We start from the raw sequence: 26,058 nt of genomic DNA, 5'->3' as shown, positions 1-26,058 counted from the left end.
CATTTAAGGCAGCAAAAAATCTGAGGCATGCTGACGGAGGAGAATCCCGGTGCCCAATTCTCTTGGGCAACAGCCACATGCAGCCTACCAAAAATACACACACTTCTCAGGAAAGAGATAAAATACGTCTCCAAAACTAACATACATCTGCAGCAACCTTCCTCAGCTCCAAGGAGCTCAGCATAAAAGGGGCAAATCTATATATACACTCTGCTTTTCAGCTAACTGGCTAATTTTCATTTCTTAAGGAGCTAACCACCTAAATCTCTCCATTTCAAAAAAGGTTTTTAAAACCCAGTTTAATCTTTTTCACAAGTAGTAGTTTCTTTCTCAATCCAGAACAATACACGGTCCAAGACAGATGCTGTCTACAAGGTAAAATAATATGTAGGTGTAGAAACAACATTGGAATCCTATGGCAACAGAAAACTAACAACTGGTTCAGGAACTCTGAACTGTCACATTAATTTAGCCCTCTAATTGCATCACTGGAACAAAAGTGTTAAAACACAATCCATGTATTAGAAACCCTTTGCTCTTCTATAATGCCTTTCACTCAGCCTCTGAGTTTTTGCAAATTAATTATTCCAAAAGGCAGACAACTTTGCACTATTGCCATTTTGCAGGTAGGTAACCGTAAGGAGAGAAAGGTTAAATTCATTGCCCAGGGTCATACAGTCAGATAGAGATAGGAATAGAACACAGGAAACCTGGTTACCAGCCCCTACCCGTTAGGCAACATTTCTCCTATGATTTAATGCTACATAGTAGAATCAGGCCCTTAGGTACACCATGATATATCCTCTCCCGTGCCTTCCCCCTCCCAGAGCCCCATTCCCATACAATGGCCCTACCCACCACTTAGACTGGTGGGAGCCTACCTTCCTCAGCAAGGAACTTCTCTTCAGAAGCAATAGCGGTCATCTCCCACCTACCAGAGAAACAGAGGTGGCAGCAGTTGTGCCCCTAGTACTTACCCTGGCAGCTGGTGTGTGTGTGCTTGGATAGATGAGTCAGACTAGTCTCCTACAGCCATGCACAGTCTTCTGCTGGGGTGGTGCTGGTGAGGCCCTCAGAGCCAGGGGTCTTGGATTCAACACCCAACTAAGATGCATAATGCAGTTTACACCTCAGCATCATTGTCCCTGGGCATCTGCAGATGCAGGCAGATATCGCTGTGTCCGTTACATTCAGGTCATATGTTCAAGCTTTTTCTCACAACCAAGAAGGCTAGAAAGTTGCTTTTTGCTGTTCGGCTATGTTTGTTTTTCAAGTTGTGATTCTGATGTAATCCCTTGACTCCAGGGCCCTAACACATGAAATTATAGTGCTAATGTTAATGAAGAGGAATAGGGCAGCAGCCAGCCTTGGACCCTTCATGTCTAAAAGGGTTTGAGTACAACTCTGCCATTTGTATTCTGTATGCTTTAAAACATTTTAGGCAGAGACCTCGTCAACCTTTCACCTCCATTTAAAAACAAATTATAAAAGACGTTTCCAATATTGGATAACGCATGATCAACAAAAAACTTTTCTTGTTACTCCAAAAGAGTGGTTGGATGCTCCCAAGCACTTACGGGTTTTTTTAAAAATCTGTTTTTGAAGTCACAAAAAAACCCACACTCATGGTGCAATAACAAACTACATCCACATGTACACACCTCAGAAAAAAATGTGTACAGTAACCTTTGTCTTTGAATTAATGGACCTCAATGATTACAAACATGTTAAAAACTGATAATTCAGCTTTTCTGTTAAACTATAAATTGAGTTCCCTGTTGACAAGTCCAATCACAGAGTAACATTCTGTGGGGAAGACAGTTCACATTTCTGAAATTGTCTAAACTTAAAGGTGATGATGTCTTTCTATGATATACATTAACATGCAACACACATCCAAAACTATTCTGTCTGCCAAATGGATGCAAAGACATCTCTGCAGGGATTGGACTCAACAAGGGGGGGTGGGGGGGGATCGTTAGACATCTGAAAAAACATGCTTTCTGACAAAATTTCTTTAAGTTCACCCCAGACCTTTTTCCTCCCATACTATAGGCATCTAACGCCTGTAGAGGTACAAATTAAACTTTCAAAATGGTGCATTTAGTAACACACACACACGTGTACAAATTGAGAGAAGAATTGAGTATATAGGCTTAACACCAGAAAATGCTGCTAGAACTCTTTTTAATTTTTGATTTTACAAATCAATACACCACTCAATGCAAAATAAACCATTCATAAAAGTTCTAACCTACAATCAAACAGCAACCCAAGAGTACAAGGACTGACTTACATCCCTAACAAGCCTACTGTAGTTATACTGTATAACTACATCACAGCAGAATTTGGTCCATAAGTGAGGTATGCTGCTAGTCATTGGGTTTAGAAACAGGTGGGATTTTCAAAAGCACTCAGTGTTGGTAGATTGACTTCAGTGGGACCAGAAAGTTAGGCCAGCCTTGACCACTTCTAAAAATCCCTCTCATGACGTTGGTTTATTTAAGAACAAAAACAACACATTAATGTTCCATCCATCCTCAGTCACAAGGAGGAGAGACAGGACACTACAGTTTTCAAGACACTCTTCAATTAAAAAGAAACACCAAACCAAGAGTTATTTGTTTTTCTCTTTTGGATGTGGCTCATATTTTTGGTCCCGTCCTCACAAGTCAAATCCTTCACCTCTCTTAATAGTCTGTCACAGATATGGTGCCTCCCTTTTTGGTGGTCTGGCCTAGCTACCATTTCCATCTTTCTACAGTGGTCTGAATTTGTCACTGCCTCAAGACTGCATTTCAGGTACTCTGTCAAAACGTGCTGTGGTCCAGGGCTAGATGATTTTAAACATGTATAATTACAGTTGTCCTTTATTATACTAAAAGTGCTTAAACGTGTCAAAATTGCCAATTTAACCCTCCACCTTGCCCTTCAAATTTTCTATAAATACAGGCTCCTAATTGCAGAGGGCTACGCTGCCAAATGCCAGCTTCTATTAGCAGATTTTGGAAGTCACTATGGGTATGTCTACATTACAGGAAGCTTGACGCAGCTCGCTTTGCAAAAGGCTTTATCAATTTGCTCTCCATTGCAAACCCAAGAGGCTCTCTGACAGTGTGCTTGCAGATTAGTGATGAGAAGAGAATGGGTTAATGCTGACCTGAGCGGCTGCTGTTTTCAAAGGAGAGGTGCTGGCTTCCGTTTTCAATAGAGTGGATTACAGATTGTTGGGACAGAGAGAAATAAGAAAGTTGTCTCATGTAGGGGTCTGGTACCCTGGGTCAGCACAATGGCAGTGTAGATGCAAAGAGGGTTATGCTTGAGCCTGGACTCACGCACCGGCTTACACTGCAATGTAGACATACCCTATGTTTTCCTGTGCTGTTGGAGACTTAAGTACTTTAATGATTGGTTCAAAAGCCCACTGGAGCCTATTTGATTTCAACGGCCTTTGGATGAGGCCCTCTCCATTGTGTAGTTCACATTATCTAACTTCTGATTTACTTTTATGCATTTCAAGTTGCTTTTACTTCTTTTCAACATAACACACAATCAAATGCCAGCTACCAAACTGTCAATCTGAAAATGCAGCAGCTTTCTGGGCTCTGTTGTATAAAGCATGTCAGTTACTCTTCCTCCAGCAGGCATGAAAGTTAAAATGGGAGAAAAAACAACTATTATAAGGAAAGAAGATATCTAGATAAGTAGACAGCTGATTTTCCAACTCAATCAAAGATTTTCCTTTCTCAAGTAACAACCACTCAGACAAAAAATGAGTTTCAGAGTCTCAGCTCAGCCTCTGATTGGCCAAGGAACCAAACAAGAGTACTAAATTAAAAGCGCATAACTTCATATGATTGGCAGCATCTGTTCAGTGAAGCCCACAACTGAGCTAGAACACTACATTAACTATGACCCTAACAACAGTATATGCATGTCTTGTCTGACACGCTGATTCCTTTGTAGTCTGAAAAATGTTTTGGCCTTTGGCACTTCCATAATACATGTTTTCCTATACTTTTTCCATTAGGCGAGGATTTGTAACCTATAAAAGAATATACTCCAACATGACTTGTGTAACCCAAGACTGCAAAAACAGTATCATCAGCTGGACAGAACAACATGGATTAAAGCACAAAAGCAATGCATTGACTACTGTATTGCAGTTTATATCAAATGCCAACAAATTGTTTTCATAGTGAAATCATTCAGTGGGTGATTTGGGGAGGTTTCCCACTTCCTCCTACTGGTGGTGAGAATGTGTGTACTATTTCTTTAAATGTGCAGCAAGAAGCAAGACCGGGAGAAGAATGTAGGCAGAAGCTCTGCAGTGAAGCTGAAAGAGAAGCTTTGAGGGAAAACTCCATTATCCCTATTCTAGTGAAGTTCCTTTTTCAGCATTAGATAGCAACTCCTCTTTGCCATTGTTACAGGACAGTGGTGATGGGAGAGTGATGGGATTTTATTGTTTTTTTGGGAGGGGCAAAGGGGGAAGAAATTAGGAACATAGGTCATGTAATTCTAGAATGGCCCAATTGTGTATCCTGTTCACACTAGTGACCTTTACCAGATGTTAAAAAGGAAGTAGAGTCTCCTATACTCTAGTTGGCATCCTTTAGGATCACTCCTATAACACACACACAAGCACATATTCCTCCAACTACAAGTGTCTATGTTTTCCCATAATGATAATACACTCTTGCCAGTTTAAACTGTCTCTCACCATGTTCACCAGTATTTCACAGTAAACAACATTAAAAGTAGTAATAGATTCTGTCCTTTTTCAGGCATTCTTAGCCACAATGTTTTTCATAAACCCAATCCTGAAAAAAGTTGTGGGTTTTGGTGGTTTTTTTGTTTTGGTTTAAGTTTATTAGTTTTAGCACTCATGACAGGTGCCAGGCGGAGTGCCCTGAGGAGAGAAGATCTGTGTTTAGCTAAAGAATAGGTCCAGCACAATTAGGGTGAACTTCCCAACATCACTCTAGCAACATACTTCAGTCGCAACCTCAGGGAACCAGATAGAGATGAAGAGAGAGCTCATTCCCCGATAGCCCATTTAGTCCTTGGCACCTATGTGAATGTCAGCCAACACAATTGCTGATTACTGACAAATGTAGTGGTAGTTTTGTGGTGTGGACAGTTAACCACTACTGTTGTCATTTCACATAGGTCATCAAACAGCTTTTGGTCATTACAGTTCTAGGGTGAAGTCCTGGCCCTAATAAAGTTATATGAGTTTTGCTACAGACTTCAATGGGACCATCATTTTACTGCTACTCCAGATTTGAACCAACAAGTAATCCAGTTCTCCATCTGTGACATTTTATTATTTAATTTAATATGAACATAGTGGTTCAGGTCCATGCCCTTTCATTATTTTAATTTTTCAAAAGTCAGAACTACTTGTGTGTTGGGGGAGGAGGGTAACATTTTTGCGATGACAAATCTAAAGCCCGAGTAATCCTCCCAAGGATTCTCTGCTAAAGATCGTAAAATCCACAGTGACCCAAAATCTCCAGAAAAAGCTTTCACCCCAACTCTGTAATGTGATATGCTTCAAGATGACTCGACAAAGTTAAGTCTTCCTGAGAAAATATAAGACAGAATATAAATTATTTGCTTCTGATCTGACACATACAGTAAATCAAAGGATAATGGCCAGCACTGGGGGGTCAGGAACATATAAATTACAGCATTTTCATACTGTTGCCAGTTAGTCACTTCATGGCCATAAGAAGACAAGCAAGGATCAATGGACAAGAAGAGCTTCCATTGGAATTTCAAAAGATAAAATGTCACCATATTAGAGGCATCATAAAGAGAAATCAAATACTTCTCCACCTATTTATTATGCATATTTTGAGAGCTGGGAAAAAGAATTTCTCTCTCTGTGGTGGTCAGCAGAAATTCAAGTCAGATATTAAAATACTGATAAATACAAAACTTGGGCTGTATTGTTTAATTAGTTCATTTGCTGTTGCTTTGTCAATCAACAATACTGTAATCATTAGAAGTAAGCTACAGCAGAGGAAAAAAAAGACAGAACACATACACACATATAAACTACATGCAGATATTTGCAATGTCTATTATGCTCAAGCAAAAAATATTTCCAAAGGCCAACTTTCATAGTCAAATTTTAGGTTTAGCAATTACTAGAACACATACATGGTATTTATCTGGCCATTATTTCTAAAGCTACAGGATATCAGGGCAAAGTAATCTTTTATTTGTATTTAATTATTTTAAACTATACAACCCAACTTAAAAGATAAGATTTCCCTCATACATTATCCAGATCTCATTTGCTCCCTGGTGAAATGCCACTCATCAGAAAGAGGAAAGGAAAAAAGACAAAATAAAGAGGATACATTCTAGCTACATCAACTAGTAATATTGGAATAAATATTGCAGATCATAAATTAGATCAGTGTTTGGAAAAATCTGGAAGTTCTCTCCCTCAATTCCTCCAGCAGATGAATATACTTAATATGCACAAATATTGACAAAGTTTTATCCTAAACAGCTCTCTCTTCACCTTAACACACAAATGCAAATCACCACCTGATTGGTCTTTAGTCCCATCCAGTAGGGTAAGATTAGTTCATAATTATTTTTAATACAGAAAGACTTTCTTCCTCTATACTGTTTAATAAACATGTAAGACTTCATCTGAAAGACAATTAAGTCAGTACATTTTAAATAATGTAAATGACTCCTTGCATATAAATAAAATAAAATGTTATGATAAAATATTTCATTTTGCAAATTGAGTTCCCAATGAATTTCATGTGAAGAAGGACCATGCTAAACATTGCTAGTGCACATTTAATTATTCCAAAACACTAACAGCATTTTAATGCCTTTTAAAAACAGAATATTTCAGGAGATCAGGCAATATCTGCACAGGAATAAAGTTTAAGTAACTGCCCACACTTTTAAACCACAACTCACATTTAAGTTTGACACATTGCATGATACATTTTTTATACTATTAAGTCATTTTCATAGTTAAGATTACTTAGCACTAGAAAATAAATCTCTTTGGTGGGGTCAGTGCCTCAGAGTCAATTTTTTAAACTTAAAACTTCTGAACAAGGCATTTTAAAAATCATACATCTCAGAAAGGCACTGGTTGCTTTATAAAAACATTTTTAAAATGCCCATTGGTGTTAAGTATTTTAAAAATCTGAATAGTGACACATAAGTCTTCAATACTTAAACACATTCATTCTCTTATAATAAACTACTTGAAAGAAGAAAAAAAAAGGAAAATGGAACACAACCACAAATCTCCAATACTCTTATTTCAGCCAACACAGTATAAATAGTAGTATTAATAGTCTATAAAACAGGTAATTATAATTCAAATAAATTGAAATGATACAGTGTGTCAGTTGCTGTCCAAATGGTTCTGTGGGAACAGTATTTTATTTGAAGACAGGATAAATGAGAGCATATTGTATCAGCACATTTCAACTGTATGAATAAAGATTCAAGTTCTCTGTTTAGCTACTCTGTGCTGTGTACTACTGATCAGAGAGAACCAATAAGGAATAAAATCCAGAGCAAAAGTGTGTATCTAAATTCAGGCCACTCCGAAAGGATTAAAATAAACTAACAACAATTTGCTATCATACCCATGAGCATAGCTGTGTTTTCCTCTGTGTAGATAGAAGTCTTCTTTTTTTCTTTTAATACTAAAAAAAATTATAAATCAACTTTAAAAATTAAAGCACGCATGTTTTGTTTTAGATTCAATGTTCAGTCTGATGCAGATAAACAGCAATTTCCCCTTCTCCTATTTCATTCTTTTTCACCTCACATGTAAAAGGAGTGGGAAAGAGTTGCAAGACAGAGTGACTTCAAAACATTATCAGGTATTTGTAAACAATACTTTTTCATTCTGAAAATCTGCAACTGCCAGTTGCAGAAGTAGCAGCATGTAAGATAAATCAATTAGCTTGCTAATTTCTCCCCTCATTTATTTAGCTCTGCACTGTATTTGTCCTAATTGACTATAATTATGTTAATTACTAACTCCAGTATAATTACTATATTTATTGTCATTGAGCACACTATGTACCCAAAGCAAAACTGGCATTTGTCGGGCATCAAAAAAAAAAAAAAAAAAGCAGCACAAACTGTCGGGAGTTTTTCTGAAAACTGGCTGATATACCTTCAGCAAATGAAAGGGCAAAAGAGATTTCATGCAATGCTAGTTTGAAAGCACCGGTTCATTAAGGATATTAATTTTCTGATAACTACACATTTAAGCATGACATACTGGAGCAGTATCTACAGGATTTAGCAATTATTAATGCGTGACAGTTTCAAATGCTAAGTGAATCAATTAAACAGCAGCATTCACAATTTGAGAAGAGATAACTGCTTCATAACTGCCTAAGTCTACAATTTTCACATGACAAAAAAGGGCCATTCAGGCTCCTTCAAATCCTGACAGGTCAAGAAAGAAGTTTGAAACAAAAGCACCTTATAACCATCATCTCTCCTCTTTACTTGTCAGATCAACTTTGCCTAGTGTCTCCGCTGAAATGGCATCACCATGCCAGCTGCCACAAGGTGATTTTTCATGTCTTGTCAAAGAAATCTTTTATTCTATTTGCTCTGCATTAACGTGTTACATTTATTGATCAAGCCCTTTCTGCAGCCACAGCAGGGCGTTGTGCTCTTATGCCTAAGGGGGCTTTGATGTCCTGGTGACATTTTAGACCCAATAATGCACATACTAAATGGATTTAATGCAGAAATGTGTTTGTGCACGACAGCTACATTAATAACAGCCTCTCACACTGATAAATATGCAATTGCTACTATTAAGAGTTACCCAATTACGATGAAAATATTTCTCTACCTTACAAATAAATCCATCAAAAAGTTTTAACAATAGTGCATTTTCTTAAACATTTCTAAAAGCTATAAAGATCAGACTCAAGGCTTTAAAAGTATGTCATACTTTATCTTGATTTTTTTTAAACTTTTGTTTTTCATCTCCCTGTTCTGAGAGTCTTATTTCTGCAACAATGGCAGGGTTGAGGGGAGGGGGAGACAAAAACAAAACACAAAAGAAACCTCCTTGGAGCTAGGAAGAACATGCCCTCTAAAACGGGGGCCAGATTCTGGCTTCCACTTTCACATACATGCAGGCAAGAGGCGGAGCAGAGAGGCAAAGAACTTCCTGCTCTCCACCAGAGCCCACAGAGACATCACTCCACAGGCCCAAACTCACAGAAGTCATGGAGGAGCATTCCAGAGTAAGATCTAGGATTACAGGGCATATTTTTGCCTACATCCTCACCCAGCTCAACAGTGACAATTATGTGCATGCATAAAGCATAAATTATTCATGCCCCTAGCAGAAATAATCTGCACCTCAGGGAGGTGGGAAAGATCTCTCTAAATCTCAATAAACCCAACGACTGGATTAATCTTCCTTCATTGGCCAAGAGCTGAGAATTACCCTTCCCTGCTCTTCGGCAATTAAAACCAGACTGAATTTCTGAAAGGAAAAAAAGAGGAAATTCATAAATTTCATACACTGAGCAGAGAATTAAACTGGCTTCTCAATGAACCAACTAGCAATTATTATTTAGCATAAAATGACACCAATATATATCGTGTGTGTCACCCAAACACCAGAACCAATTTAATCTTTAGTATGGAGAGAGAAATCTAGCACAGAGGGGTTCCCACCCGAAACAGTAAATAAAGCTTCCAATCTTTTTTTCTCTCTTCAAGCTGATAAAATGTACCAGATGGCGGGTGAATATCTACAGGTCTCTGCACCTCATCCTACATCTCATCTTCCTTCTTACACCAGATCTTCTTTGCTTGTTTGCCCCTTTGTCTCCTTCTCAGCTTAGTTACTACCCCTTTCAGGAAACAGGCAACTTCTCACTTCCAACTGTCCTAATTAACTTCCCTTCTTCAAACCCACTTCAGTGGAGCCTGCCAGCTATCATCTCCTCAACAATGACAACTCCATGACTTTTGCATTTAGGCTGTTGCCCCTTACATTGTTTCTGTCTGAAATAAGGACTAGTACTCTGGCTTTCTACATATTATGAGAACTATGGATTCTACAGTATCCTATAAAAAACAGGATTTATTGTGCTCTCAATCAGCAGCCATGACTAACACACACAGGCACACACAATGTTTTGCTGCAAAATGGAGTATTTATACAGCAGTGTGGCGAAAATAGTTCATTTCTAAGGTTAGAAACTGAAGATTCCTCCTTCTCACCATTCCAACCACCACCCCTCAACATAGATTCAAAATGGCTGCCACATTCAGTTACATGACAGAAGATGACCACACCAGTCTAGTAGTAAACATATCTAACAAGAAACACTGTGGATTTATGTCATCCCCAACCCTAAGTGTATGAATTTTAAAGTCCAGATGAACATATAGGCAATTTAAAAACCAAATGTCAGAACAACAGAAAGAAACAGCACCTTCAGTTAAATGTTTATTTCCAGCCAACCTCAAAAGGATCCTTAAAATGGTTTTTGAGAATGAAATGTAGCAGATAATTAGAATCAGCTGAAATAACTAACTTTTGATCTAAACAGGACTGTCATCCCAATCTGAATCGGGAAGAACCCAAGAAGAGAACGGAAAGTATCTTCACTCTGTGCATCTCATTAACTATTATTTCCAAGAGATGTGCACAACACACAATCTGCTGACGGACGTCATGATTGTGGCAGCTAAAGTTCTGTTCAAGGCTACTTTCTGGAAGTTAATCATTATTTATCACATCACAGCATGCTTGGCTGATCCTTCCCTATTTTTTTTGCATGTATCATGTTTGTTAGTCAATCACCAAACACCACTTGGTTTTAAGCAGCTTTCCATTGACAGCACAGACTCTAGATTTACTTTGTAAAAGACCTCACAAATAATTAACTGAGGAACTCACCTAGCCGCTGTCTTTATGTCTGCTGTGAAGTTATTTATATTACCAGAGTCAGTACCTGCCCAATTCACTGATAAAACTGTTCAAGAAACCACAATATTCTCTATTAAGAAGCAAGTCACCTAATGCATCACATTCATCACAGTATCTATGCAGTATATTAGAAATCTAGCCTCCTACAAAAAAGTTGTATTTCCTAGATATATGTAAGACACTAGAGGAGAATCCAATGCCACAGATCACAAGTCTGCAACCTGCACCATTGCTTCTGGCAAGAAGGTGTCTAATGTTACCTGGTCAAACAGCACCGTATAATCCTCTTGCAGGATTAAGCAGAAAATAGCTACAAGTATTATGTTTAACAGAAATTTTTTTCCAATGCTATTTTTCACTGACTAAATTTATCATAGTGATGTTAAATAATCTGTGAATGCAAGTCATTTTATTTTAAAAAAACAAAACAAAAAACAAAGCTTCCTGTTGTGTCAATTAAGTTTTCTAACTTTTATTGCTAGATTGATAGACATCTTTTATTGCCCTTTTTGGACATGTAACTCTTAAGACATCTAGTGTACTGTGTGAGGATGTTCCTCAGCAAGCTACGCCTTGCAGTAGCTGCAGATCCAGCAGCTTTGATTATGACATGGAAACACTGGCACCATGTGAAAAAAAATACACTCAGAGAAAGGGCTAAAAAGGAGTACAACACCTATGTTAGACATTTCCCATTTGATAATAGTCACAGGTGACTGAAAAAACATTTCACCAGTCTCTTGTGATGTATGTTTTTATAAACATATGACTAAGGGATTAACTTTGTTTTTTTTAAGCACTGAATGGAAGTACTCCAGATTAACAGTGGGTTTGGACAGTGATGTAACAGCAAAGCTCAGTACTACCCTTGCCACAAACCACCTTTAAAACAACTGACATATTGAACTCGAGCGGTAGCTGCTCAGCTCCATGTTATTTTATCTTATAGTCTCAATGTAGTGATACTTCTATAAGTTTAATATACTATTTACAATTGTTCTGTTTGGGAAAACCCAGAATGAAACAATTTACTACTAGATGGCCTACAAAGTATTCAGCCCCTTTGAATGTGTTTTCTGCTCAACAGATCATTTGAATATACACTATATGCCCATGTGCTCTTATTCATTTATGTAAACAAAAGAGGTAACTTTCACTAATCCCCAAAGAGTGATATTCGGTCAGTGTCATTTTTTGCTGTTAAATAGACTTGATCCTGCAAGATACCAAAAGTCTCTAATTCCAGTTGAGTTAGTCCTCCCCAGGCAGGAGGCACTCATCTTGCACGATCAGGTCCTATACACATGCAAGCTTCAACAGCCTGTGCTTGTCCATCGTGGAGGTCTATGCTGAGAGAATATCAATTTAATTCTCTTTCCAGAGTTTGAGTGAATTTTTCTTCTTGAAAGGGATCTTAGCTGATTTGCTTAGATTTTTAGAGAGGGAATGAAATCTATGGCCAGTAATTCAAATGAACTTGTTCTATTTCAGATCTCATTAAAAAAAAAAAAAAAAAAAAAAATCACTTTATCATGAAATAATGCAAGCTAAAAAGTAAGGACATGCAAACTACCTATGACGTCCTGCAAACTTCAGCTGGACACATGGTTGTTCAGCCTTTCTGAAAATAAGGCCCTGCAGTCTTGACCCAGCTTCCACTGACATCAATAAAAATAGGATTGGGGCCTACAAGAACACACACTACCCATTTGTTTCATTCACAATACAAACTGAATTAACAGTTTCTCCTATCAGATCTCTTTCCTGTTTCCTCCCCATCCTATAATTTTTAATGCCTACTGAATGCTAAAAATCTACAAATTTGCAAATATTCAAGTAGTTAACTAACTAGTAGATAGTAACAACCATTCCAGTTATATAAGCCATTTCTATATAAAGTATGTGGGGGATGGGGATGTTACCCTTTCTGATGCAATAATCTCTCAGTGGTCAAAATTCAAAGTTCAAGAACTGTTATTTAGATTGGTATACAAAAGTAAGAAGACTATCCCACACGAAAAGCACCCTGTCATAAATTACAAGACAAAAATAAAATTAAACTGCCTGCAGAACACACAACTCCCCTCATCTTTATTATGACCTTTTGATTGGATGCAATACCTTTCCAGACTCGTGGACTGACTGATTTTTCCAATTAAGCTAAATCTCTCTCTCAATAAAGAAACTTTGTGCAGCTAGCATACTTTCCCCATTTCCCCAAAAATGGCTTTTAAAAAGACTAAATCAAACTTTACATTTTCTAATAGATTCACTATTATTAAATCAGAAAATTCCTCACTATACTACAGCATTGTCAATTCTTCAAGCAAATGAAATTTGCTTAAGTAGGATGAAAATATTTCACTGTTGAAAACTGCTTCAGCCAATGCCCATGACATCCTTACCGAATGCACATCACTGAAGGCTATGAACTTTCATGAACATGTTTTCTGTCTTATACTATGACCAATGATACACTAGGGTTTCAGAGTACAGTAATACAGTGGACACTTGATACATGACCTGTCAGTATGTGACTTTATATTTCTATCGTGGCTCAAACAGTAAACAAGGGATCCTTATTCCCTCTCTTCTCTTGTCTCTTCTGGCCTTAGTTTATTTTAACAAGGAGAAATCACTTTCCTTCTCAACTTAAGTCCTGATTTCCACCATTGCAAGCAGTCAACTGTCTGTCCTCACAGTTATAGCCATTACAGCTTCATTCCACCCACTGCAAGATTAAGTGTTTTGAATGGCATCACAAAGTGTCACTGTCCTAGATCAAAGGTGAGCTAAAGTCTACCCGTTTAACTCACTCTCCTTCATAACCCATTTGAGCTCTATCATTTATTTTCTCCCTCCTCTCTAAAAAGATTTCCCATGGGGAGAAGCGGGGGATATGGGTTTCCCCTCAAACACACATTGCCAATTTCAGTGCATTTTGTTCCTGTTAAGATCTTTAAGATTACATTACAAATCAAGTGCTGCATAAATATTTCAAGAATAAACTGAATGTTTGAGAGGAATTACTCTTCAAAATCTTGCACAGAATGCAAAGAACAAATTCTTTGCCCAGGTCCATTACTTCCATACATCCAAGAACAGAAGAGTAATCCTGCTTAAGCATTAAGCACATGTACATGAGGAACTCTAGAAAGGTTTTGAAAAGAAGCGGCAGAAGTTTCTGTACAATCTCTTTAGCAAAATTATGTTTTCTGTTCACAGTTTGCTTTGGTTTAAGATGATGTCCTTCACAGTATGGATAAGTAACACGTTAGATTGTAAGAGTCATCAGTATTTACAATGCACAGACTGTTCTTCAATGCCGGTTCTGCTCCGCTATCTCTTGCGTATCTGAGATCATAATCAGTCCTTCATAGTTTAGAGTGGAATAGAATATCATCTATAATAAGTGTTACATAAAATATACTATCTTTAACTTATCTTTTAGTAGAACAAGATACTATTGCATTGCTTTCAACTGACAATTTTTATAAGTAGACTTATAAGACCCATTATGGTCTTATTTCCATGGACTTCAAACTAGTACCAAAAATCTTCATGGCAACTATGGAGAACTCACAGCACTTGAGAAAAAAGCTTCTTATGCCAAAATAAACTGCAGAAATCCAAATCTGTAAAGTGTAACCTTTATACAACTGCGCAGTAAAACTTAAGGATGAAGCCAGTAGGGTTCTATTGAAACTACTGTAAAAATTGAATGCAGTTTAAATAAAGATATCTCCTTTCAATAGGTTTTTTGCACAATCCTACAGAATTCTTTATGTTGAACTAAATGTTGTAGGACTTCTCCAGAAGGAGAGTTTTGTTTTAACATTTGAAAAAAATACTGATGCCTGCATTGTATGAACTCATTTTAAACACACCATCTGGGAAGACAATATCCCAGAACTTTGAAGGTCACAACTGTAAACATGCAAGGAAAAAGGAGTAAAGGAGAGCACACTTACTTGTAACTTCGCTACTGGTGAAGCACTGTTAGACTCATTCTCCATTTCTTCCACAGAAAAATTTTGTTTTGCTTGTTTTCCAGGAAAGAAAAAATTAAAACAACGCAACAATGCATTGTGTATTATCTGAATTGATGCTAAAAGCTTTTGATAGACTTACCTGATCATTATTTCTCCACATGCATCAAAAGTGTTAAATATAAGATAAATGTCTATAAAAACAGAACCACTATTTTAAATATAATAGCAACATATAATATGGTAACTATTAAGACAACTTAATGTACTTTTTTATCCTTATCCAAATAGGGAGAATGTGCAGATAGCAACTTAAAATATGAAAAAGTGAAACATATTTCATTTTTGGAGGCACAGCCTAATTCCGCTTATAGTGCACTTGAGAAACATTGTCACATACCTTAACAAGTTGAAACTAAGGTCTAGCCGTTTTGCAATACCTCCGTATTTTCTTCCTAGAAATTCTGGAATTTCTTTGCAATCTTGACTAATATAGGACACCTGCAAATTCAAAAGAGGAAATATTTAATAAAATATTAAAATAAATAAATAAATAAAATAAAAGACCAATGTACAGGTTTTCATACTGCTTCTTCTCATTGATCCAATGACAGGGGAAATAAAATGATAACATTCACTACCACCTTCCAAGATACATCAGTTTCAATGCTATGGACTCCATCAGTCTCTCACTTTTCTTCTGCTATGATCAGTTTAATAGTTATTAATTCATAGCTGAATGTAAATTGGATTGGGATTGCCTAATTTATGCATAAATATACCATGTTTGCTAGCATGTTAGTAATTTATAATATTTTGCACTCCCATTAATACTTTATATCTCAGTTTAGGCACCCAAAATGGGATGCACCCAAATCATTAGTCATTTCTGAAAATTCTGGCCAGAATTTTCAAAGCACTGTACAAATAGTCAGTCCCCACAACATCCCTATGAGGCAGGTATTTACCCAGCTGTACAACAGGGAAACAGCAGAAAGGCTAAGTAAATTGTCCAAGACCAATAAGATAGCAAAAGCAAATCAGCTCCAAAACTAAGCTAAGCCCTCAGGAGGTCCTGTGCTCAGACAACACTTCTCCCTTATGTATAATTGGGGGCTTTTTTTTTTTTTTTACAGCAATTGTCGGTAGCAAAATAGGTAGGCTAGTAAGATTTCTCTGATGAAATAGACGATGATACCGCCACATAATAGGGTGGCAATGTTTATATATCCTGCCATACTTTAAGAGCTTTGGTTGAAGTCTTTGGTCTGATTTCTTCCAAGAATCCCCGCTGAAATAAAGAGCAGGAATGCCAGATATAAGCTTTAATGAATTCTATCCCTATGCTGGATCATCTCTCCAGTAAGCCACTTACACCAAGGAAATGGCAACCCTGACTAGCTACTAAAAAAATCAATAGAATTATGAAAAAAATAAAAGCTGACATTTGTAAGTTTTGCTCTGCAGGAATCCTGCCTTTTATGACAACTTGCTGCTTAGTTGGGTATCACAATATTTAATACTAAGCAATATAAATGCTAAGTTAGAGCCCCCTTTACAATTGGTCTAAAAATGCCCAAGTATTCAAATTCCAGATAAAGAACAAATTAACAACAACAGTAATTCATGTTCTGTTTTGATAATATTTCATGTTCTCTGAAACATAATCTACCGTACAGGACAGCTTGCCAATGTATTCTTCACTTTTACACATCATCCCTGTGTTTCATCCAGTCTTAAAATCATTGCAATCTGATAATACAATATTGCATCCCCTTTAAATCATTCTTGTTCAGTAACTTCAGCTGAGAAAGATAGCTGACTACCGTGAAGTAATTTTTACTTTGAATACATGAGCTGAAAAATAGAGACCTCAAAGTTCAGCCTAGCAATTTCTTCCCCCTTCTTCTTGTAATAAATTCTAATACCAAGACACAGATTTGCCTTTCACAACTACAAGGAGGAAGAGGAAAAGGGATTTCTTTGGATAGCTGACATCCAAATGACTTGAAAATAGTGGAAGCCCTCTTCAAAAAAAAAAAACAAAAAAAAAAACATCTTACATGCATACATCTTACTTGTATAATGCTTTTCATCCCAAAAGATCACAAAGCACTTTACAAGATGCATGCATACGCACAGACATCTATTTTAATAGATGATTCAGTCAATCCACCACTGAAAGGCAGCCACCTCTGAGGTGAAATATACACTTAGGGCTGGTTCACACTGACCGCGTGATTTGGCAGCAGTCGACGGGAGTTACGCAAACTACACAAAGTAGTCAACTGCTCTGCTTCCCCCTTCTGTGCGCTGTTCACACTGCGCTGAGCCAACAGGAACAGCGTTCCCGGCCCAGCGGTACGCTACTTGAGGGGGTGGACTTACTCAGTCGACTTCCTGATCGATTGAGCAGGTCTCACTGACCGCTCAATCAATCAAGAAAGATCGATCTGGCGGTGGTGATTTTGCCGCCGTCAGTCTGAACATAGCCTAAGATTTTACCATGAAGACCACAGAAGAGATCAGTACAGCAAGTGAAGAATAATTTCGCTAATGAAAATAAAAGGGGAATTTGATGGTGTTAAATGTAGTGAATAGAATAAAGGACTGGGAAACAGAATATCTTTATTTTAACCCCAGTTCTGGCACTGTGAGACCTGAGGCAAATCACTAAAGGCCTAATTTGCTCAATACCTCTGAAGATTCGACATTTGACCTCTCTCTGACCATGCTGAGTGCATGCTCCGTAAGTGTGGTATCACTTTCATATTCTTTAGCCTGTATACTGATGGAGACTAAGTAATGGTAACCAAGTGGATTCCTAAATCAATGGGAATGCAGGTCATTTATTTAGACTAGCCTCTTCCCCTCCCCACCATTTTTTGCTGTGGGGGAGCAAGATACTTCAAGAATGGTGAACTCCTGACCACTTGTACTTCTTCAGGATCATCTGGCATTCTTTCTAAAATGGTAAGGATCTTAACCTTGGTCTCCTAATCAAATCCATATTGGGTAAAGACAACACATTTTGCTCAGATTATTCTAGTGCAAAGTATTCTACTGTTAACACAGTGTCTTTCCAAGGATTTAAAAACATTAATCAAAGCCTCCCAGCACCTTTATAAGGTATTATCCCCATGAAACTTTGGTACGCAGACCTGTAGGAAATTTTCAATTTTTGCTTTATAAGAAGTTGTTAAAAAATCTGATTGCACATGAAATTTCTTACATTTCCACCAGCTTTTCAGGGCAAGGGTGAAATTCCATACCCGAGACATGAGAGTGAATTCCTGGACATTCACCATATTCACGATGGAAGCAGCTTTTTGTATTAAAATAAAATAAAATTTTTAGAAGTCTCGCTTTTTCAAGAACCCACAGAAATGCCAGTTCTTGCCAGTGAGGAATATGTGAAGAAAGAGGTGCATACACTTGTTTTAGCTACCTATCAGGGTCTGCCCTGCCTGACTGCCACACATTGCAACAGGATTCAAACACCCAGGGAATATTAACATGCTTCCAGAAAAGACTTTTTAAACCATTATAAAGAAGGTATTGACATTAACTATAAGAATCTGGATTAAAATAGTAGTAGTATAGATTAAACTGCTTATGAAACACCTATCACAATTGGATACTCATCCAACACTAGGACTACATTAATAAGATTTCTCCAAAATTGTTTTTATTTTCAGCTGAAAGCAATTAACCAGGGAAGCAATAGAAACTATTTTCCCTACCATATCCCTCCCCCCCATACTTTCTTGAGCAAGGATCAGCCTTCAAGTACTGGTCTTTTCAGAAGCCTCACACCCTCAACATTACTCATAGATACTGACACGTACGGTGGCTGTCCAGCCCATTGCAATAACTAGCTAGAGTGGAGCACTATAAAGGACCAGGTCTCATTCCTTGGTTCTTTTGGATATAAGACAGCTTTATCTTCAGTAAAACTGCTCCCCTGATATCCCATCGTTCTCATAGGCCAACAAGGTTGAGGGGACTAGAAAATCCAGAAGATTGGTAATTGGGTTCAGAACATTCCAGATCTAGTTTTCTGGTTCAAATCCAGACCAGGTTGGCAGTAACCAAAAGTTGTTGCCATCCAACAGCTATTTGGTGTCCTATGTGGGGTAACCAACCTGGGCCAAGTTTAGGAAGTTTATAATCAAACTCCAAACAAGGAAGGTTGTGTGTGATTACAGATTTTATTGTGAACATTTTGCACCATTCTAGTTAGCAGTAAGTTCGGGAAGAATTTTGGGGGTATTTTTAAACACATTTTAAATTGACATTGCCATCTTAACTAGCTTCACTCGTACCTCTTTCCTCACATATTGAAGAGTATGATGCAAGTTACCTTTACTGCATCTGACCATTTTATAATGACACTGCATTGTGAGCAGTGTTGTTTCTCTCACTGTCCTGTCATAAATGCCATGAAGCGTGTTTCCCAGTAGAATTTTTCATAAATTTAAAGAGGATGCACACGAAGACTGGTGCAACACTCACTGCCATGGACCAGAGACTTACATCAGGAGTGTGTTACTAGTCAGTTGAGCATCATGCTGTATGCTGCTATAAGCTTGTATGTTCTCCTGTTAATTGAGAATCGTGAAGAGAGAATCAATTATTAAAAATACACCATAACTAATATTCATATGCTATGCCTGAAAGAGAGTCGTGTTTTGAAGCAAACTTCCTATTACTCAGCACACAGTTAAATTAAGAAAATGTTTAGTTTAGAAGGGATATGTTCAACCTCTAGGGAAGAAAGAATCATACACTCCATGCCATAGCACACCACAAAGACCACAGAAGCCGTTTCTTACAACATCTGCAAAGTTAGCCAATTGCTTGCACAATCACCATTTCTAGAAGGTATACATAGAATTCACCTAACTAAAATATCTGTCAAAAGAATGATCATATCAGAGACGTGTGTAGCCGTGCAGCACTCTTTGAGGTTATGATGAAGTATTTTCATATAAATACCAGCCTTCTAAAAAGGTTGTTTGTTTTTTCAAAAAGGTCATAGAGCAAAAAACAGTAGACAAACTATTGGGAAATTTAAAGCCAAAGGGGTGAGTTTGATGCCTGACTCCCACAGAAAAGCAGTAGGAGTTGGGTTCCTTACTCCCTTTTGTGCTGCTGAAAGTTTCCCCATAAACAAATGACAGTATTATACATATGAAGCACATGTGTTTCTCTGCTAAAAGTAAGCATAAGGAAAACATTTTGGGGGACCCCCCCCCCATATTTTCATTTATTCTTTAAAGATATTAGTGATTTTGGACCTGGTGAAAACCCTTGGAACGGGAAGTCCTCTAATTGTTCATAAAAAAATATAGAACAATACACGCTTTTTCCCTTCATGCACATAGCCCTTCCAGTAGGATTTATCTTCTCTGTACACCTCATCCTCTAAAAGGTCAAAGGACTATTAACTCTCTGTGGCCTATTCAAATCTGGCTGCCCATCTGAGGCCTATTAGTAACAAGGGTGAGGAGAGGGGGGATTCTGAGACATACATACCTAGGGGCAGATCCTCAACAGGTGTAAATTGCTGAGGATGTTAATGGAGATATGATAATTTATACCAGCCAAAGCTCTCAAAAGATGCCCGCAGAGGCCAACAACATTCAGACACTACCATCCTGGGTGAAATTGAGTCCATGGCCTATTTATTTATAGGTTTTCCTATTATCTGAAAAGCTCCATAAACTCATTCCCAGCTCCTAAGCCATCTGGTCAATACATCATTATAAAACCTGACACAGGCCACAGAAAAAAGAAGCTTCTATTTCAGGTAAAATGACAAATATCAGTGATTTTAGAAAGACACAAAGCAATAAAAAAAATTATTTCCCTTTTGTTGCCTTAATGCATGCACCATTTGCAAAAGAAATGGTACTATGGATACATATTGTCAGTCTATATGCAGTCAGATACTGGGAAAGCTTCAGCAAAACATACAGTTGCACTAAAGTGGTCAACGTTTATACCTAAGAATCTAAGTGTGGCCAGTGAACTGCCTTTAGAAGCAATAATTCACTATATTAATTTCACCACAGCTGCATGGGATGTGATTGATTGATTGATTATATTTATTTTTACAAGCACAACTTTCTAGGGCCTGTGCCTGAACAACATCCGCATCCAATCTGAAACACATGCTGAGCACTCCCGATGGGAGCGCATTTTAAAGCATATCCATTGTAAATATAACAATTAAAAGAAACAATCCCCTACCAAGTGGGGGATGCAGGGAACCAGAGTTTGTAGCATTTTGTAAGTGATGGGTTTTTCATACAAGAGAAACATACTAATAACCAACCACCTCTCAGGAGTAAAAGCATAGTGTATTTACAGCTGGGCTGGCAATTATGTTCATAGGAGAGTTTATTTAGAGTAACTGATAAGTTTTATTGGAGTATAAAGTGAAAGTAAACTTCATGAGTCTAACCCCAACAAAGCAAGTGACTACAGCAATTTTTCAGTGCAATTTCCCCCAAGTAACAGAACCTGCATGGACACTGAACAAGCACAAGCGACACTGTAGGGGGGTTTGACTCACCTTTAGCTCCCGCCTCCTCCCAGCCCCCCACGTGCCCTTTGCACTATGAATTGCAACCAAGAAGGGGGTCGATTTTTTTTTTTTTTTTTTAAACAGTTACTGAAAAAATAGCCTGGCACATCATCAGGTAACGCCCAAAGCCACTCCCCAGGCTCTGCGCTTTAAGGGAAAAGTATGGGGTGGAACTCAGAGACTGGCACTTCTGAGCCACAAGCGGCTGCAGAACTTAATAAGTAAATAACTGAAGTGCGGCTCTCTGAAGTGGGGGGAGAGGAGGGAAAGGACAAGCCCAAGCGCGGGGGAGGGAGGGATACGTGCAGCTCCGAATGAAATACGCCCACGCCCCCCACGAAGAGACAGACCGGCCACGCGCACGTTGTGGAAGGCGGGGGGAAACAGACCCGCCAAAAGTGGCTACTGCGAGGCTTTGCAAACAGCTGGACACCGGCACTTACTTGAGCTCCGTTTCCCACGACCCCTGCCATCTCTGCAAGCTACACGCGCGCGCGGCCTGGGCTGTGGCCCCTCAGGCTCAGCTGCAGCCCTTGGGGCGGGGCAGGGGGGAGAGTGTAGCGGGCAGGGCGAGCTGCAGGGTTTGAGTTCAGTCAGTGGGGCTGTGCTTTTTGGGGGGTGGAGGGTGTCACTCCCTCTCCTCTCCCTGCCTCTAAGGACTCAGCAACTCAGCCCAGCTGCTGGTACTTCCTCGCTGCAGTCAGCTGATCCCGGGCGGAAGCCGCCCCGGGCCGGCTCCTCTCTGTGCTAATAAACGCAGCTGGCCGCTCCCCAGGCGAACCGGCGGTGGCATGCAAACCCCAGCTCTGTACACACGGGGCGGGCTGCCCGGGGCGCGCGGCCCGGCCCGGCCCGGCCCGGCCCGCACCACCTGCAGCGAGCTTCCCCCACGGGGAAGTGGCCCTGGAGCTGGGGGTGGTAGGACTGCCCCCCCTCCCCCCAAGCCTGGGCTGGGCTGAGGGAGATAGGGGCTTCCCAGCCCCGCCCCTCTTATTAGGGCTCCCCCCACAGAGCACCCTGCCAGGGGTGGGCCATAGGGGCTCCCCGGTGGGTTGCCACCTCCAAGAGGCAGAAGAACCCAGCCACTCTCCCGCCCCCCCCAAAACCCTGCTACTCTGTGCCACTACCAAAAATCAGCCACCCCTACCCACGCCACCAAGAGCAGTCCCCGTGTCCTCTCTCTATACACACCAACATCACCAGGATTGGCCTGAGGAAGAAGCACTGCTTACGGCCCCATGGTCCAGCCTTGCTTTGTTCACCCGCATGAGAGCAGAGAAGATGGAAAATTGCCATCAATCCAGATTCCCTCCCATACCTTCTTCAGCAGCAAAAGTGGGGGAGCTCCCAGCCAATGCAGCTGCTCCAATAATTTGGGGCCCCAATACATATCAAGCTGGCTTTGAAAGTTATAATGAAAAATCCCCCTGTATTCTAGCATAAAAGGCCATGCCCCTGTAGTGGTTTGTAATCAATAGAATTGGAAGCTGTTTTTGGGAAACACTGTTGTTTCTTAGCATTTAATAAGATTCTACCAGAAACACATTCAGAATTCTCTTATAAAGGCTGGGCAAACTAGTCCTTAAAAGACACGGAACTGACCCCGAAAATCTGGGCTAACCTTATGGGATGGGCAGCATCCCTAAAAATGGATTGACTAGAAAAATGATATTGAAGGCTTCCTGTAAGAATCTCAGGCCAGATTTTTCCAAGGCAACTAGGTACCTAAAGATGCAGACAGGTGCCTATTGGGATTTTAAAAAGCACCTAGGCACCTAGTGCCCGTAGGTAAGTAGTGCTTTTGAAATACCACTCAGAACCTATCTACATCTTTAGGTGCCCAAATACCTTTAAAAACCTGCTCCCGGCTTCTCTATCGCTAATTTATACTTCAGATTGTGACAGCTATGGCAAGTTCCCACATTATACTTGGGGGGAAAAAAAAAACACCTTACTGAAATAAATTTAAGTTTCTTTGGAGTCAGTTGTATTAAATGAAAAGTTTATGTATTCTTGTAGGCCGGAATTGTATGTAACCTCTCTAAGAGGGAGAGGTGACAGATATGAGACCTGGAGTGCAAAGGACTATATTGAAAGTGTGCCAGACAAGAATGGACTTGGGAGACAATAAATGTTAAGTGGATTGCCTAGGGAATACCTAGGGAGAGGTTAGTGCAATATTCCCCACTTCTGGTGATGCAAAAACCCAGCTAGTTGAAACCGTACTGAGGAGAAAGTGACTGTCTGCTGATAACATGTTCCCAGTACCTGGAGATCACAAGTCAAAGCTGTGTAAAGAAACAGCCAAGTTGCTCAGACAAGGTTCTAGTTCTGACTCGGAGACAGTGATGACCTTGTAGCCACAGGGAAAACCAGTTGTGGGTATTGAAGGACTGATACCTACCAGAGCCCAAGGATGGAATTGGGGTAAGCACTAGCAAGGTTTTTAGCATGCATGTAAATTATTTTATTGTTTTTAATATGTTTCCTTTGTAATGCTTTCATCTTAAGAAAGAATATGCTTGCTCAGAAAGAGAGGTGTGGTAACTTGTAACTCTGGGCAGTTGCACTCACTGGTCATAGACAGAGAGAAAGCAAAGCACAGACCTTGGCCTGTTCAGGCAGTCTGGCTTGCTGGAGATATTACACTGTAGACAGGAATCTGTGCAGCCTTAAAGATTCCCCCATCAAGAAGGAGGGAGATGCAGGTCTCTGCCCAAGAGAGGTGATGGCTGGGAGCCAGAAGCCTGAAAGTGACCAGTGAGAGAGCGCACTGGTGCAGTTACAGTGATACAGATCATTTCTGCAGAAAACCTGGGCAGGGGGAGAGGGGACATTAGTTTTGTGTGCACCTCTTCAGGTGGATGTACACCACACTGCAAAACTGTCTTTGTAGTTTATTCAATGAAACAGTGGAAACTAGTACTATGCTAGCTGCTCCCTCTCTTAACCCCATCAAGAAGTATGCTAGACACAGCTGTGGCATCATTTCTTCACCAAAATCTCATTCTCTCCTTTTCCTCTGGCTATGCCAGAGGGAACTCAGAACAAACAGGTTAGGGACAATCAAAAAACTTTTATCTTTTTTATTTTCCCCAGTGCATTTTTATTTAACATGTTAAAAACAAGACTATACCGTACACAAAAAAACCCAGCATACAAAACCAATCAATCAACAAATCACTTCAGGCCTGATTCTCCATTGCCTTGCACTTTGTGTAATCAATTCCAGCTGTGCCAAGTGGATACCAAACACTGCCAAATCAGGGACCACCAATGGAAAGCATCTACAAAACCAACACAGGCAGTTCTTAAGCACACACCTAACCAGTGCCAGATTAAAAACTTTAGGGCCCTACACACTATGGCGAGTGCTCTCTTCTCTGCCACATTCCCTGCCCCCAGGGACAGGAAGCCTTTTGGCACAGGGTCCTGCCCCTGGGAGATGGGAAATCCCAGGGGGTGAGGGGAGAGTCCACCCCTCAGTGGCTCCTGTCCCGGGCTGCCTCAGCTCCCTGGCCCTGGGTTAGCTGGGGTTTTTTTGGTGTGTGAGAGATATAGATAGATATATCTTTCCCCTCCGTGACTAGCGTCCTCTCTGAGATGTGATCGCTGTGCAAATGCACATGGGTTGATCCAAGCCTATGCAGAATTTTAGCCACGAGTAGTTCCACTGAAGTCATGCTTAAAATTAGGCACACGCTTAAGTACCTTGCTCAGAGTCTTAACTAGCCACCTGAAGATTCCCCAGTACAGAGAGAATCCAGCAATGGCAGCTCTATACCACCCACTCCTGCCCTGCCCAGCAGGCAGATCTCAGAAATACACCTGAGGATGAAAGAGAATGACTAGAACCCAAAAGCAGGCCAGTGAATCTCATCAGCTGGAGCAGTCCTTGAGGAGTTGCTTCAATGGGGCCCCCAAACAGCCATTGATCAGGGAACTTTAAAGTTTCATAAAATGATAACATTTAACTATCTTTCTGTAGTCCCTTTGCACGAGTGCAATTGACTACACAAGGTATAAAGCAAAGGAGAATCAAGCCCTTCGGCCATGGTAAATAAAACTTCTACACCGGTGAATAAAAATATCACCCACTAAATAAGAGTTTCTCCATCAAGGCTTATTTGCTAGTTCAGTCAACCACTCAGCATGCTTTGGACAAACCATTTGTTTATTTTTGGATTATAAAGTCAGCAAATAACATATGACAAGAACAACAAGTACTACAAGTGAAAACAAAGCAAATATCCTATTTTCTAGCCTCCATTTATCGCCCTCTTCTTTTTTACCTGTCTTTCTTTACACTGGTGAAATGGAGAGCAAAATATGGCCCATTATCATCAATCTTATTATTTTTACAGTGCTATAGGGCACTTGGTACATGTAGACAAAATCTCTGGACTGAAGAGTTTACAAAGTAGCACAGACAGACAAAGAGCCCAATTCTTCCACCCTGACCTGCATTGCGTGGTACCTTATCTTCCAGGTAGCTT

The 26,058-nt window shown here is 39.6% G+C and overlaps 1 protein-coding gene across 4 annotated transcripts in view; it reads right to left on the bottom strand.

The window, feature by feature from the left end:
* Positions 1–22,261, bottom strand: part of LRMDA (leucine rich melanocyte differentiation associated) — an 877,229-nt gene extending 854,968 nt beyond the window's left edge. For all 4 annotated transcript variants that reach the window (XM_067539479.1, XM_067539487.1, XM_067539495.1 and 1 more), the window contains exons 1-2: positions 22,006–22,261; positions 15,371–15,471 (exon numbers count right to left, since the gene is read on the bottom strand). In XM_067539479.1, coding sequence (XP_067395580.1) covers positions 15,371–15,471; positions 22,006–22,035 — 131 coding nt within the window. In that variant the 5' untranslated portion in view covers positions 22,036–22,261. The remainder of the gene's footprint in view (positions 1–15,370; positions 15,472–22,005) is intronic.
* Positions 22,262–26,058: the final 3,797 nt, after the last annotated feature.

Source organism: Emydura macquarii, unplaced genomic scaffold (assembly GCF_026122565.2).
Source record: "Emydura macquarii macquarii isolate MOO-44397 ecotype Brisbane River unplaced genomic scaffold, CSIRO-AGI_Emac_v2 contig_67, whole genome shotgun sequence".
NCBI classification, from domain to species: Eukaryota; Metazoa; Chordata; order Testudines; family Chelidae; genus Emydura; species Emydura macquarii.
The sequence above is the reverse complement of the archived record's forward strand: the minus strand, read 5'-3'. Positions and strand labels throughout refer to the sequence as shown.